The sequence below is a fragment of the Sorex fumeus genome, unplaced genomic scaffold, assembly GCF_029834395.1.
Source record: "Sorex fumeus unplaced genomic scaffold, SorFum_2.1 ptg000019l, whole genome shotgun sequence".
Taxonomy (NCBI): Eukaryota; Metazoa; Chordata; class Mammalia; order Eulipotyphla; family Soricidae; genus Sorex; species Sorex fumeus.
The window spans coordinates 909,723-922,685 of NW_026606076.1; the positions used below are offsets into that span (position 1 = coordinate 909,723).

Below are 12,963 nucleotides of genomic sequence, written 5' to 3' on the forward strand. Positions count from 1 at the left end.
TAGTACAGCGGGTAAGGCCTTTGCCTTGCACACGGCCCATCCGAGTTCGGTTGGGCCAGCATCCCATAGGGTCCCCCGAGCACTGCCAGGAGTAATTCCTGAGAGACAGAGCCAGGAGTAACCCCTGTGCATCGCCGGGTATGACCCCAAAAGCAAAAAAAAAAAAAAAGAAAAAAAGAAACAAATGTGGTTCCTTCCTTCCTTCCTGGTGGTGGTACTTGGGTGGCTATCGGGATTGAACTGGACTTAGTTGCGTGCAAGGCAAGCGCCTCTCCCCCCTCCCTGTCCCCTCTCTCTCTGGCCCATTTTTTTTTTTTCTGCCACCCTGACTGCCTGCATGGTGAAGTGGTATTGTGATACTATTACAGACACTGATGGAGAAATACTGTTTGGAGATTTTTGTTATTTCCTTCCCTCGTTTTTGGTGCTGGGGGCCACTCCCAGCGGTGTTCGACCACGAGGTGCTGGGGTCGGGTGGGGTGGGCAGGGTCAGCGCACACGGTGGCATCTGAAACGATCACGCTGAATGAGGTCAGCCGAGGGAGGCAAAAGGGCAGATGCCATGTGACCCCCGGGCCAAGAGGTACCTCAAACGGCCAATTCCTGGGGCAGGAAAGTAGGATGAGGGGTGACCAGGCCGGGGAGAGGAAGTGTTTAGAGATGCAGCTTAGGTTTGGGGGGACCACAATCTCGGAGGAACAGGGGTCCCTATCATGCATACTCTGGGCTCTGGATAATTTTTTGGGGGGTTGCTACTTCCCAGACATGTTTGGTTGGCCTGAGGCTGAGGTGCTTGGGGCTACAGTGCTGGGGATGGAACTCAGGGCCTGAACCTCACCCTACAGGCAGTCTCCCCAACCCCACATGTTATTTTGTTATTTCAAAGTGGTGGTGTCAGAGAAGGAACCCAGCCATGAGAGAGCATGTGGCAGGCAGACCCGGGTTCAATCCCCAGCACCCCAGAGGGTCCCCCTAGCCCTGTCACAAGTGATCCCAGAGCACAGTGCTAGGAGTCAGCCCTGAGAACCACGGTGTGTGTGTGTGTGTGTGTGTGTGTGTGTGTGTGTGGTCACTACTCTCCTCCAAAAAAAAGAAAAAAAATCACTCAACAACTAAACAAAAAGGGGGCTGGAGAGGTAGGTAGGGCGTTTCCCTTGCATGCGGCCGACCCGGGTTCGATTCCCAGCATCCCATATGGTCCCCTGAGCACCACCAGGAGTCATTCCTGAGTACAGAGCCAGGAGTAACCCCTGTGCATTGCCGGGTGTGAGCCAAAAAGCAAAACAAACAAACAAACAAAAAAACCCAACTAAACAAAAAAATCTGAATGTGTGAATGGGGTGGGGTATGGGGCTATGGGTTGTATGTTAATAGTTTCTGGGGCTTGGGGTCTTGAGCGAGAGCACAGTGGGTAGGGCTTCTGCCTTGCACGCAGCCGACCCGGGTTCGATTCCCAGCATCCCATATGGTCCCCTGAGCACCGCCAGGAGTAATTCCTGAGTACATGAGCCAGGAATAACCCCTGAGCATCGCTGGGTGTGACCCAAAAAGCAATGAATAAATAAATAATTAAATAAATAAATGGAGTTTCAGAGCCACCTGAGGAAGACGGGGGCCCAGCTGAGTGCCAGGATGGCCCGTTCCCCCTGCGAGCTTCTTTCCAGATGCCCCCTCGAGGGGCGCCCATGGCCAGCTCCTCCCCCAGCCCTGCCGGAGGGACAAGATATTCATCACGCCCCATGTGGGTGGCACAAGGCCACACAGCCGTGGGCACACACAGGCTCTTGTCCCCTTTTCTTTCTTTCTTTTTTTTTTTTTTTGCTTTTTGGGTTCCACCCGGCGATACTCAGGGGGTTCCTCCTGACTCTGCACTCAGGAATTACCCCTGGCGGTGCTCAGGGGACCATATGGGATGCTGGGAATCAAACCCAGGTCGGCCGCGTGCAAGGCAGATGCCCTACCCGCTGTGCTATTGCTCCAGCCCTCTCTTGTCCCCTTTTCTGTAGGGACGGAGCAGAGATGCCCAGAGGTGGCAGGAGGAGGGGGGGGCAGGAAATGGGGACACATGTCGGAGGGAAGGGACCGGGTGCCTCACCCTGGAAGCCTTTCAGCCGCAGCTGGCGGGACTCGACCATCTTCCTCTCCTCCTCCGTCTCACTGAACAGTCCTTCGCCCTCGTCTGGGCAGCTGCGGGGCGAGGGGACAGAGGCAGGAGATGGATGGGGTGTTGGGGGGGTGGGGGGGCCGGGCTGGGGGCTGCAGGACCCTCTGCCAAGCTCCTGTGGTGCCTGAGAAGCGGGAAAATGAGGCGAGAAAGTCCTGTGTCCCATCTGCCTCCCGGGTCTGCACGGGGTCCCGCGTGGGTGGGTGAGTGGGGGGCTCCTGGGAGTGCTGGGGGGGACATCGAGTGATGCCAGGGACCAACCCAGAAGCCGTGGCCAAGCAGGCTTAGGTTCTGGCTATCTGGGCTGTCTCCCCTAGGGGGACCCCAGCCCCACCCCCAGGCCCAGGCTGAGCAGAGCTAAGGGGAACCGGGAGGGAGTGTCTGGGTCACTGGGACTTCGAACCTTCCTCTTTCCTCCTTTTCTTTTGTTTGGGGCCCACACTCTGCAGTGCTCAGGGCTGACTCCTGGCTCTGGGCTCAGGAATCACTCCTGGCGGGGTTCAGGGGACACTACGGGGTGCCAGGGATCGAACCCAGGTCAGCTGTGTGCAAGGCCGGCGCCCTCCCTCCTGCACTACGGCTCCAGCTCACCTGTCTTATTTTTGGGTCACACCTGGGGTTCCTCCTGGCTCCGCACTCAGGAGTGACTCCTGGCAGTGCTCAGGGGACCCTATGGGAGGCTGGGAATCGAACCCGAGTTGGCCGTGTGCAAGGCAAACGCCCTCCCCGCTGTGCTATCACTCCAGCCCCCAGCCACATCTGTCTTGTCCTCTGCCAAGACAGGGTGGACAAATGACTCAGACACCATCTAGAGCACGTTAGGGCCACGACAGAGCCCTGGGGCTGGGGAGGCGGGCTCAAGTGGGCTGAACACAGGCTGTGAGTGTGTGTGGGGGGGAGGCCTGGGTTCGATTCCTGGCACTGCAGGGTCCCTGAGCACCGCTGAGTACAGCTCCAAAAGAAACCAAAGCAGAGGCTGCAGTGACAGAACTGAGGGCATGGGCATGTGCCTGGCACGGGGTCAACCTGCGTTCAATCCTCGGCACCGCACAGTGCTCCCTGAGTCCTGCCAGGAGTGATCCCTGAGCGCAGAGCCACGAGTCAGCTCTGAGCATCGCCGGATGTGGCCCCCAGACCGAATGTAAAAAAAACAAAGAACAAAGACCTGGGTGCCGGGGGGTCAGGAGGCGGCTGAGGTCCTGGGTTCAATTCCTGACACTGGGGACAGAGCGATCGGACACCAGGGAGGGCACTGGCTTTGCGTGCGGCAGACCCGGGTTCGATGCCTGGCACCCCGTAGGGTTCCCTGAGCCCCACCAGGAGTGATTCTTGGGCGCAGAGCCAGGATGAACCCCTGGATGTGGCCCCCAAACAAACCAACAAACCCAAAGAATCCCCCCAAACCGCCATGACCAACCAACACACCCACACCTCAGCCCAGACCCGCAGCGGGGCCCCACCTCTCCACGGCCCGCCGGATGTGGTCCATCCACGCGTTCCGTTCCTCCTTGGAGCCCGTGTGCACCTCGTACATCTCCGGCCCTTGCATCGAGGCGCTGATGAGGAACATGGCCTTGTCCTCGTTGGCCACTTCCCGCACGATGAGCTTCTGGAGCGAGACCACGGGCCGCTTGTTGTCCTGCGTGGGGGTGAGGGCACAGGGTGGGTCGCAAAGCTGCGGGATGCGGCGGGGGTGGGGGGGCCGGGCTAGTCTCCAGGGCGGGCGAAACGGACCGGGTTCGATCCCTGGCCGCACACAAAGGTTCGCCTGGGCACTGCCGGGCGTAGCCTCAAAGCAACACAGGGACCAGAGCGATGGGGCAGCAGGGAGGGCGCTGGCCTTGCATGCGGCCCACCTGGGTTCGATTCCCGACACCCGACTGGGTGGCCTGAGCACCGTCAAGAGTGATCTCTGAGGACCGTGGGGTGGCCCCCCCAAAAAACCAAAAATGAACAATAACAGCAAAAAATAAACAAATGAAGGGGCTGGAGCGATAGCACAGCGGGTAGGGTGTTTGCCTTGCACGCAGCTGACCCGGGTTCGATTCCCAGCATCCCATGTGGTCCCCCGAGCACCGCCAGGAGCAATTCCTGAGTGCATGAGCCAGAAGGAACCCCTGAGCATTGCCGGGTGTGACCCAAAAAGCAAAAAAAAAAACAAACAAAAACTGGGGGCTGGAGGATAGCACAGCGGGTAGAGCGTTTGCCTTGCACGCGGCCGACCCGGGTTCGATTCCCAGCATCCCATAGGGTCCCCTGAGCACCGCCAGGAGTAACTCCTGAGTGCAGAGCCAGGAATAACCCCTGTGCATTTCCGGGTGTGACCCAAAAAGCAAAAAAAAAATTAAAAAAAAACAAAAAACAAAAACAAAAAAAACAAATGAGAACATACAAAACTGTGACTGGATAGAGTGTGTGTGTGTGTGTGTGTAGGGCAGGAAGCAGGGGACAGAAGGCAGCTGTAGGGGCTGGAGCGACAGCACAGTAGGTAGGGCGTTTGCTTTGAATGCAGCCAACCCGGGTTGGATTCCCAGCATCCCATATGGTCCCCCGAGCACCGCCAGGAGTGATTCCTGAGTGCAGAGCCAAGAGTAACCCCTGAGCATCATCGGGTGTGACCCAAAAAGCAAAAAAAAAAAAAAAAAAAAAAAAAAAAAAAGAGGCAAAGGACTCAAGACACGCCTAGGAGAGAGGCCTCAGAAGCCAGAAGCCAGTGGCGCCGGACCTGACTCCCAGACCCCAGGAAAGGGGGGTGGGGTGCAGGGCATGAGGCTCTTTGAGCACTTGGGAGAGAATCTGAAGCCCGCAGTTGGGCTCAGACAGGATCTCATTCTTTGTTTGTTTCGGGGCCACACCCGACGGTGCTCAGGGCTGACTCCTGGCTCAGCCCTCAGTGATCACTCCTGGTGGGGCTTGGGGTACCCTCCGGGATGCCAGGGATCGAACCCGGGTCAGCTGCCTGCCAGGCCAGTGCCCTCCCCACTGTGCTATCGTGCTAGCTCCTACTTCGCTTTGCTGCGACACTGGCAGGGGGCTGTGTGGGGGCTTGGGGACCGAACCTGGGGGAAAAAGCTGCTCCCGCCTCCTCGCCAGAACCCTCTGGCCTTTGGGCAGAGACCAGGAACGAGGTGGGGGGCAGCGTCTGAGGGATGTTCCGGGCTGGTCATCAGGAACCCCACGACCCGCCCCCCACCCCCTGCCGTGGGCGGATCGTACCACAGCCGCGAAGACGTATTTCTGGTCTTTCTCCTGAAGCAGCAGCAGGACATCGGTCAGCAGCACGGCCAGGACATCTGCGGGGAGCAGGCACAGCTGGGACAGGGCCACGCCTTGCTGCGTCCCAGCCCTGCCTGCACACACGGTCCAGGACCCTAGACTCCCAGGCTGCCCGCTGGCCCCAGGCTCTGCAACCCCCGGCCTTGATTTCCCCTCTGGTCTCCGGGCTGCAGGTGGCCGAGTGGCGGCTGGCTCGCACCCCACCCGGCCACCCAGCTTCCCGGGGTGAGGGGGCAGATTCACAGCTGCACGGACGCCCCTTATCTCTCCGGCCCCTACTAACCGCCGAGGGCCTGCTCCCTCCCGCCATCCCAGGACGGAGCCACCAATCCGAGACAGCAGCCTTGATTCCAGGATGGTGGCCCCAGCCTGACACAGTACATCCCAGTTCAGACAGAAACCATAAAACCAAGGTGCTGCCCATCCTGGATGGTGGCGCCCCCTGCAGGATGATGCCTATGACCCAACGGGGACTCACCATGCCAAGAGGGTGCCCCCAATCCAACATGGCGTCCATACCCCCCACCATCCCAACTGGCCTCATACAGACAGTACCCCCAACCCAACGTGGCACCCCTAATCCAACAGGGATTCCGGATTGGGTCTGGATACATACATCCAAGATGGGGCTGGGACCCTCAATCCCAACATGGTGCCACCCCCATCCCTCCAGAGAGGGTCCAAAGATCCAAGATGGTACCCCTCAATCTAACTTGGTGCTCTGAATTCCAGATTGGATCCATCTATCCAAAATGGTGGCTCTAATCCAACTTGGTGGCCCCATCCAACATGGTAACCCCCATTCCTAACTGGGTCCATACATCCAGGATGCTACCCCCAATCCAACACGGTGCCCCCACTCTCCAGATAGGATACCAAAGATGGTACCTAATCCAACATGGTGTCCCCCACCACCACCACACTGGGTCCGCCCACCCCAGACAAGGCACCAACCCTGGATGGCGGCTCCCACTGTAGGCCGAGGCCTCCAATCCCGGATGGCATCACGGATCCAGCTGGGACCCGCCACTCCAGGGTGACACTTCCCACTTGCTACTCCAAGACTCATTCGGGCAGGGGCCCACCCACCACAGGGCCGGGGCGTCACCTTTCAGGCGCCCCGACGTGCTCTTCCAGCACAGCGGGCCGTCCAGGTACAGCTGCCGCCGCAGGACATCATCCCGGCGGAAGGTCCGCCCGCTGTCCAGCTTGCTGGCCGCCTTGGTGTCCATCTTGCCCACGATCTCCCTCAGCCGCTGGCCTCTCTCTGACTCGCTGACCTTGGCGTCCACTTGGGAGATGACGTCTCTGATGAGGCTCAGGGCTTGCGTCAGGGCCTCACGGTCCTCAGAGCCGGCTGACGGACAGACAGACAGACAGACAGACACACACACGGCCACGTGAGTCCACACTCTGGGGGCCCATCCAAGAAATGCTACCCTGGCATCAATGTCGCCACTGGACGTCTGGGTTTGGCCAAGACAGGGCAGACTACAGGGACATTCCAAGCCCCCCATCACTCCTGTGGGGTACAGGCTCCCTGGGCCCTCCACCTCCCGTCACTGGAAACTGTGAGAGCAGCCTTTTTGTTTATTTTTTTTTGCTTTTTGGGTCACACCCGGTGATGCTCAGGGGTTCCTCCTGGCTCTGCACCCAGGAATCACTCCTGGCGGTGCTCAGGGGACCATATGGGATGCTGGGAATCGAACCCGGGTCGGCCGCGTGCAAGGCAAACGTCCTACCCAGTATACTATCACTCCGGCCCCTGTGAGAGCAGCTGCCCCCCTCTCCCTGCAAAGGCACGTCTGAGGGCCCTGGTTGTGGGCCGGAGAGCTCAGAGCTGAGCCTACGTGGGTACCCCACGAGGGATCCTACCCAACGGGCACCATCTCCACCCCCAGACTCCGACATGCTCCGCGCCAGGGATGGGAGGTTGCAGCAGGGGCACCCCGTCTTTCTGGCTCCAGGAAGGCGGGTGGCGCTCAGGGAGCCGGGAGCCAGCGCCCCCCCACCCCGGGCGTGGTGGGGAGGGGGAGGGGCCCCCGTACCTTCCGTGTTCTGCATCATCCGCTCCACCAGCACCGGGTACTTGGTGATGCGCTGCGTCACCAGCAGGACGCACTCCTGCACGCCCAGGCGCCGCACGATGGGCAGGTTGCCGATTTTCTGGGGCGTGGGAAAGCGGCCGGGTCAGCTACCAGCCGCGGGGCTGACGGCATGCGGGCTGGGGCGGGAGGCCTGCAGCCCACTCCCCCGAAAAGCCATTGGCAGGAGCTGACTCAGGAGCTACAAGGGCTTCTGCTCTCCCCAGGAAGGAACCAGAACCATGCACCCCCCCCCCCCCACACACACACCCACACTCCCCTTAACATACAACGGCCCGACACCCACACTCCCTGTTTTTTTTTTTTTTTTTTTTTTGCTTTTTTGGATCACACCCGGCGATGCACAGGTGTTGCTCCTGGCTCTGCACTCGGGAGTTACTCCTGGTGGTGCTCAGGGGACCCTATGGGATGCTGGGAATCGAACCCGGGTCGGCCGCGTGCAAGGCAAACGCCCTACCCGCTGTGCTATCGCTCCAGCCCCCCACACACTCCCTGTTAACACACACACACACTCTTCCTAATCAGAAAGGTTTCTTTTCTTTTTTTGGGGGGGGGGGTTCATATTCGGCAATGCACAGGGGTCACTCCTGGCTCCGCACTAAGGAATGACACCTGCAGGTGCTCGGGGGACCCTATGGGATGCTGGGAATTGAACCTGGGAAGGCCGTGTGCAAGGCAAACGCCCTCCCAGCTGTGTTATTATGGCTCCAGTCCTTAGAAACGTTTCTGTGAGGCTAGAGAGACAGTCCAGAGGGAAAGTGCTTGTCTGACACAGACGACCCAGGTTCGATCCCCGGAAACCCACAGGGCTCTCCCCCACCAAGCCCCACCAGGAGGCAACCCCTGAGCACCAGCAGGTGAGGCCTGGGTGGACCCCCCATCCCGGTGCCTGAACACAGGCTCCTTTGGTTGGGAGAGGCCCCCAGAGTACCGAACGGAAGCGTCTAACCCCGACCCCCCACCCCCGCGACGCAAAAAATCCTTCTCCCGGTTCTTTTGCTCACCTTGATCAGGTTCTGAAACTTCTTGTTCTGCTGCAGCAGGAGCTTGTAATGACTGATGGCTTCGTTGTGGCCGCTGCAAAAGACCCCGTACTTCTCCTTCATCTTCTCCCCATTCTCACCGGAAAACTGCAGGGAGAGAAGGAATGAGCGAATGGGGGGCTGGGGATTGGCAGGCAGTGACCACCCCCTCAGTGGGCGTGGCAGGTGCTGCGGCCCCGCCCCGGTGGGCGGAGACAGGCGGTGTGGCCCCGCCCCCAGTGGGCGTGGCAGGTGCTGTGACCCCTCCCCAGTGGGCGTGGCAGGTGCTGTGACCCCGCCCCAGTGGGCAGAGGCAGGTGATGTGACCCCGCCCCCCCAGTGGGCGGGGGCAGGCGGCGTGGCCCCGCCCCAGTGGGCGTGACAATTGATGTGGCCCCGCCCCAGTGGGCGTGGCAGGTGTTGTGACCCCGCCCCGGCGGGCGTGGCAGGCTATGTGACCCCCGCCCCCCAGTGGGCGGAGGCAGGCGGCATGGCCCCACCCCAGTGGGCGTGACCATTGGTGTGGCCCCGCCCCCACTGGACGTGGCAGGTGCTGTGACCCCCCCAACCCCCAGTGGGTGGAGGCAGGTGGTGTGACCCTGCCCCCCAATGGGCGTGGCAGGTGATGTGACCCCGCCCCCGTGGGCGGGGGGGGGAGGTGGCGTGGCTCCGCCCCCAGTGGGCGTGACAGTTGGTGTGGCCCCGCCCTACTGGGCGTGGCAGGTGCTGTGATCCCGCCCCAGTGGGCAGAGGCAGATGTGACCCCGCCCCCAGTGGGCGTGACAGACGACGTGGCTCCACCCAGTGGGCGTGGCAGCAGATGTGGCCCCCGCCCCCACTGGGCGTGGCGGGTGCTGTGACCCCCCCACCCCCAGTGGGCGGAGGCAGGTGGTGTGACCCCTCCCCAGTGGGTGGCAGCCGCAGGGCCCTATCCGCGAGCAGCAGAGACCAGACGGGGCCGGTGGGGAGGGCTCCCACCACGCCCACCTGCTGGAGAAGGAGGTCCCCGATCTTCTGGATGATGTAGTTGCGCTCGCTGCCTTCCTCCAGGGACTCCTGGCGCCGCTCCTTGAGGCGGGCCAGGAAGTGGCCGTGCAGCTCCAGGAGGCCCTCGGCGCTGGGGAAGAGGAGGCGCACGTCCTGGGGGCCCAGCTGCAGCTCCTCCCGCAGGGCGCGCCCGTACACGCGGAGCAGGATCTTCAGCGTGCGCACGTGGTGGGCCTCGGTCTGCATCAGCTCTGCGGGCGACAGGGGCCCAGCTGAGCCCGGGGGCACAGGGCACCCCGGCGTCCACAGGGAGGGGGGACAGGCCGGCTCCTCCCCGCGCCCCGGCCCAGTCTGAGCCTGGGGTTCCCACACTCTCCGGCCCGGCACTGCAGGAGGGCCCAGGGAGCGGGGGGCGGGTGGGCTTCCCGGCTTAAGCAGGGAGCCGGGGCTGCAGCACTAACAGGAAACAGGTCGTCAGGCACGGGGTTGGGGCTGGAAGACCCCAAATTCAGAGAAGGTTTGGGTCCTCCAGAGGTGCCTCAAGGCTTTCTAGGATGCTTCTCTGACCCTGCACTATCTCCCGGACCCGCTTTTCCCTTTTAAAAAAATTTCACGGGGCCAAAGAGATGGTATGGCGGGGAGGGCGCTTGCCTTGCACGGTTCAGTCCCTGGCATCCCATCTGAGCCCTGAGCACTGCTTGGTGTGGTCCAAAAACAAATAAATAGAAAACCCAATTTTTTTAAACTGGATTTTATTTGGGGATCTCCCCAGCCCTAATTCTTGGGTAACCAGGCCATTGGTTCAATACTAGGGCCCAAGGGGACTTGTGCGTTCTGGGTCATCCTGGAGGCGCTGGGTGGAGCACAGGGTGTGGGGCTCACTCAGTGCCTGGGATTGAACTCTGGGCCTTGTACTATTTCCCTGGCCACCAGGGGCTGGAAAAGTAGAGGAGTGAGGGGTTATATTGAGGAGAAGGCGGGGCTGTACTGGAGAAAAGGCGGGGCTATGATGGGGAGGCGGGGCTAAATGGAGGAAGAGGTGGGACTATCCTGGAGGAGGTGGAGCTATGCTGGGAGGAGGCGGGGCTATGCTGGGAAGGAGGCGGAACTAAACTGGGGATTTGGAGTTGTACTGGGAGAGGAAATGCGGCCACGCTGGGGAAGAAGGGGACTATCTACAAGAGGGGCTATGCTGGGGAGGTGGGGCTACACTGGGGAGAGGTGGGGCTATGTTGGGGAGGAGGTGGGGCTATGTTGGGGAGGAGGTGGGGCTATGTTGGGGAGTGATGCTATGGAGGGGGCGGGGCTATGTTGGAGAGAAGGTGGGGCTATGCTGGGGAGGCGGGACTACATACGGGGAGGCGGGGCTATGCTGGGGAGTGGGTGGGACTATACTGGGAAGGGGGTGGGGCCATGCTGGGGCGGGGGCGGGGCTATGTTGGAAAGGGGTGGGGCCATGCTGGGGCAGAGGCGGGGCTATACTGGGAAGGGGGTGGGGCCATGCTGGGGCAGAGGCGGGGCTATACTGGAAAGGGTCTGGTACCATGCTGGGGCGGAGTTGGGCTATACTGGAAAGGGGTGGGGCCATGCTGGGGCAGAGGCGGGGCTATACTGTGAAGGGGTGGGGCCATGCTGGGGCGGAGGCGGGGCTATGCTGTGAAGGGGTGGGGCCATGCTGGGACGGAGGCAGGGCTATGCTGGAAAGGGGTGGGGCCATGCTGGGGCAGAGGCAGGGCTATGCTGGAAAGGGGTGGGGCCATGCTGGGGCGGAGGCGGGGCTATGCTGGAAAGGGGTGGGGCCATGCTGGGGCAGAGGCGGGGCTATGCTGGAAAGGGGTGGGGCCATGCTGGGGCAGAGGCGGGGTTATACTGGGAAGGGGGTGGGGTCATGCTAGGGCGGAGGCGGGGCTATACTGGGAAGGGGGTGGGGCCATGCTGGGGCAGAGGCGGGGTTATACTGGGAAGGGGGTGGGGTCATGCTGGGGTGGAGGCGGGGCTATACTGGGAAGGGGGTGGGGCCATGCTGGGGCAGAGGCGGGGTTATACTGGGGAGGGGGTGGGGTCATGCTGGGGCGGAGGCGGGGCTATACTGGGAAGGGGGTGGGCCATGCTGGGGCGGAGGCGGGGCTATACTGGGAAGGGGGTGGAGCCATGCTGGGGCAGAGGCGGGGCTATACTGTGAAGGGGTGGGGCCATGCTGGGGCAGAGGCGGGGCTATATTGGGAAGGGGGTGGGGCCATGGGGGCAGAGGCGGGGCTATGCTGGAAAGGGGTGGGGCCATGCTGGGGCGGAGGCGGGGCTATGCTGGAAAGGGGTGGGGCCATGCTGGGGCGGAGGCGTGGCTATGCTGGAAAGGGGTGGGGCTGTACCCCAGGCTGCCCAGTAGTTGGTGGGGGGAGTTGGCCGCGGGGCCCCTGGCTGAGAGGTGAGCGGCACCCAGACTCCCGGGTGGGCCTCCTTACCGTACAGCACGTCCTGCCTCTTGACCACCTCCTTCTTCTGCTTCTTGGCATAGGCCGGCTCAACCGACAGGCTCCAGGACTCGGCCTCAAACTCATGGGTGTCGGCTTCCAGCTCGCTCCTGAGCGAGGCAGTGTAGGGGTCTGGGGTGGGGGGTCAGGAGAGAGTGAGGGGCAGCTGCCGGCACCCTCCCTTGAGACGTGGGTGCACGGGGTGGGGTGGGGGGGGCGCGTACCTTCCACAAAAACAGAGTCGGTGTTGGAGGAGGTGAGCGACAGGGAGTCGTCGGCCACCGGCTTGAACTTGAGAAAGAGGCCGTCGGTCTCGTCCATTTCTCCGGTGACGGCGCTGAAAAGGAAATCGGAATTTCCTTTTATTATTTAGTTGAGAAAAGGAACCGAGGCCGGGCCAGGAAAAGACCCGCACGTTTGCTTTTTAGGAAGGCCAAGCGGATTTTACCCCCATCCAGGGAGAGGCCGTGGGACAGCAGAAACCTCCCGCCACCCACAGGCCACTGTTACTTATTTACATATTTGGGGCCGGGGGAGGCTTGAGCCCTGGGATTATTTAGATGCAGGGACCGAACAGGAGTCAGCTGGGTGCCATGTAAGCGCCTAACCCCCTAAACTACCTCTGTGGCCCTACAGATCACTTTGTGCATGTGTGTGTGTGTGTGTGTGTATGTGTGTTGGCCACACCCAGTGGTGCTCAGTGCTTGCTTCCTGCTCTGCACTCAGGGGTCACTCTGGCAGAGCTTGGGGGACCCTCTTTGGGGTTGGGGATCAACCCAGGTCAGTTGTGTGCAAGGTAAGCCTGACCGGCCGAACTATCTCCTGGGTGTCCCCATGAATCCCTTATAAAAACCAGGGTGCAGGGGCTGGAGAGATAGCACAGCGGGTAGGGCGTTTGCCTTGCACGCGGCCGACCCGGGTTCGATTCCCAGCATCCC

General features: G+C 61.5%; 1 protein-coding gene across 3 annotated transcripts in view; it reads right to left on the minus strand.

Annotated features, from left to right (window-relative positions):
* Positions 1-12,963, minus strand: part of ARHGEF18 (Rho/Rac guanine nucleotide exchange factor 18) — a 48,232-nt gene that overhangs the window by 7,364 nt on the left and 27,905 nt on the right. For all 3 annotated transcript variants that reach the window (XM_056113151.1, XM_056113149.1, XM_056113152.1), the window contains 9 exons: positions 12,250-12,362; positions 12,017-12,157; positions 9,555-9,805; positions 8,550-8,675; positions 7,489-7,606; positions 6,549-6,797; positions 5,381-5,457; positions 3,625-3,803; positions 2,096-2,187 (listed from right to left, as the gene is read on the minus strand). In XM_056113151.1, coding sequence (XP_055969126.1) covers positions 2,096-2,187; positions 3,625-3,803; positions 5,381-5,457; positions 6,549-6,797; positions 7,489-7,606; positions 8,550-8,675; positions 9,555-9,805; positions 12,017-12,157; positions 12,250-12,362 — 1,346 coding nt within the window. The remainder of the gene's footprint in view (positions 1-2,095; positions 2,188-3,624; positions 3,804-5,380; positions 5,458-6,548; positions 6,798-7,488; positions 7,607-8,549; positions 8,676-9,554; positions 9,806-12,016; positions 12,158-12,249; positions 12,363-12,963) is intronic.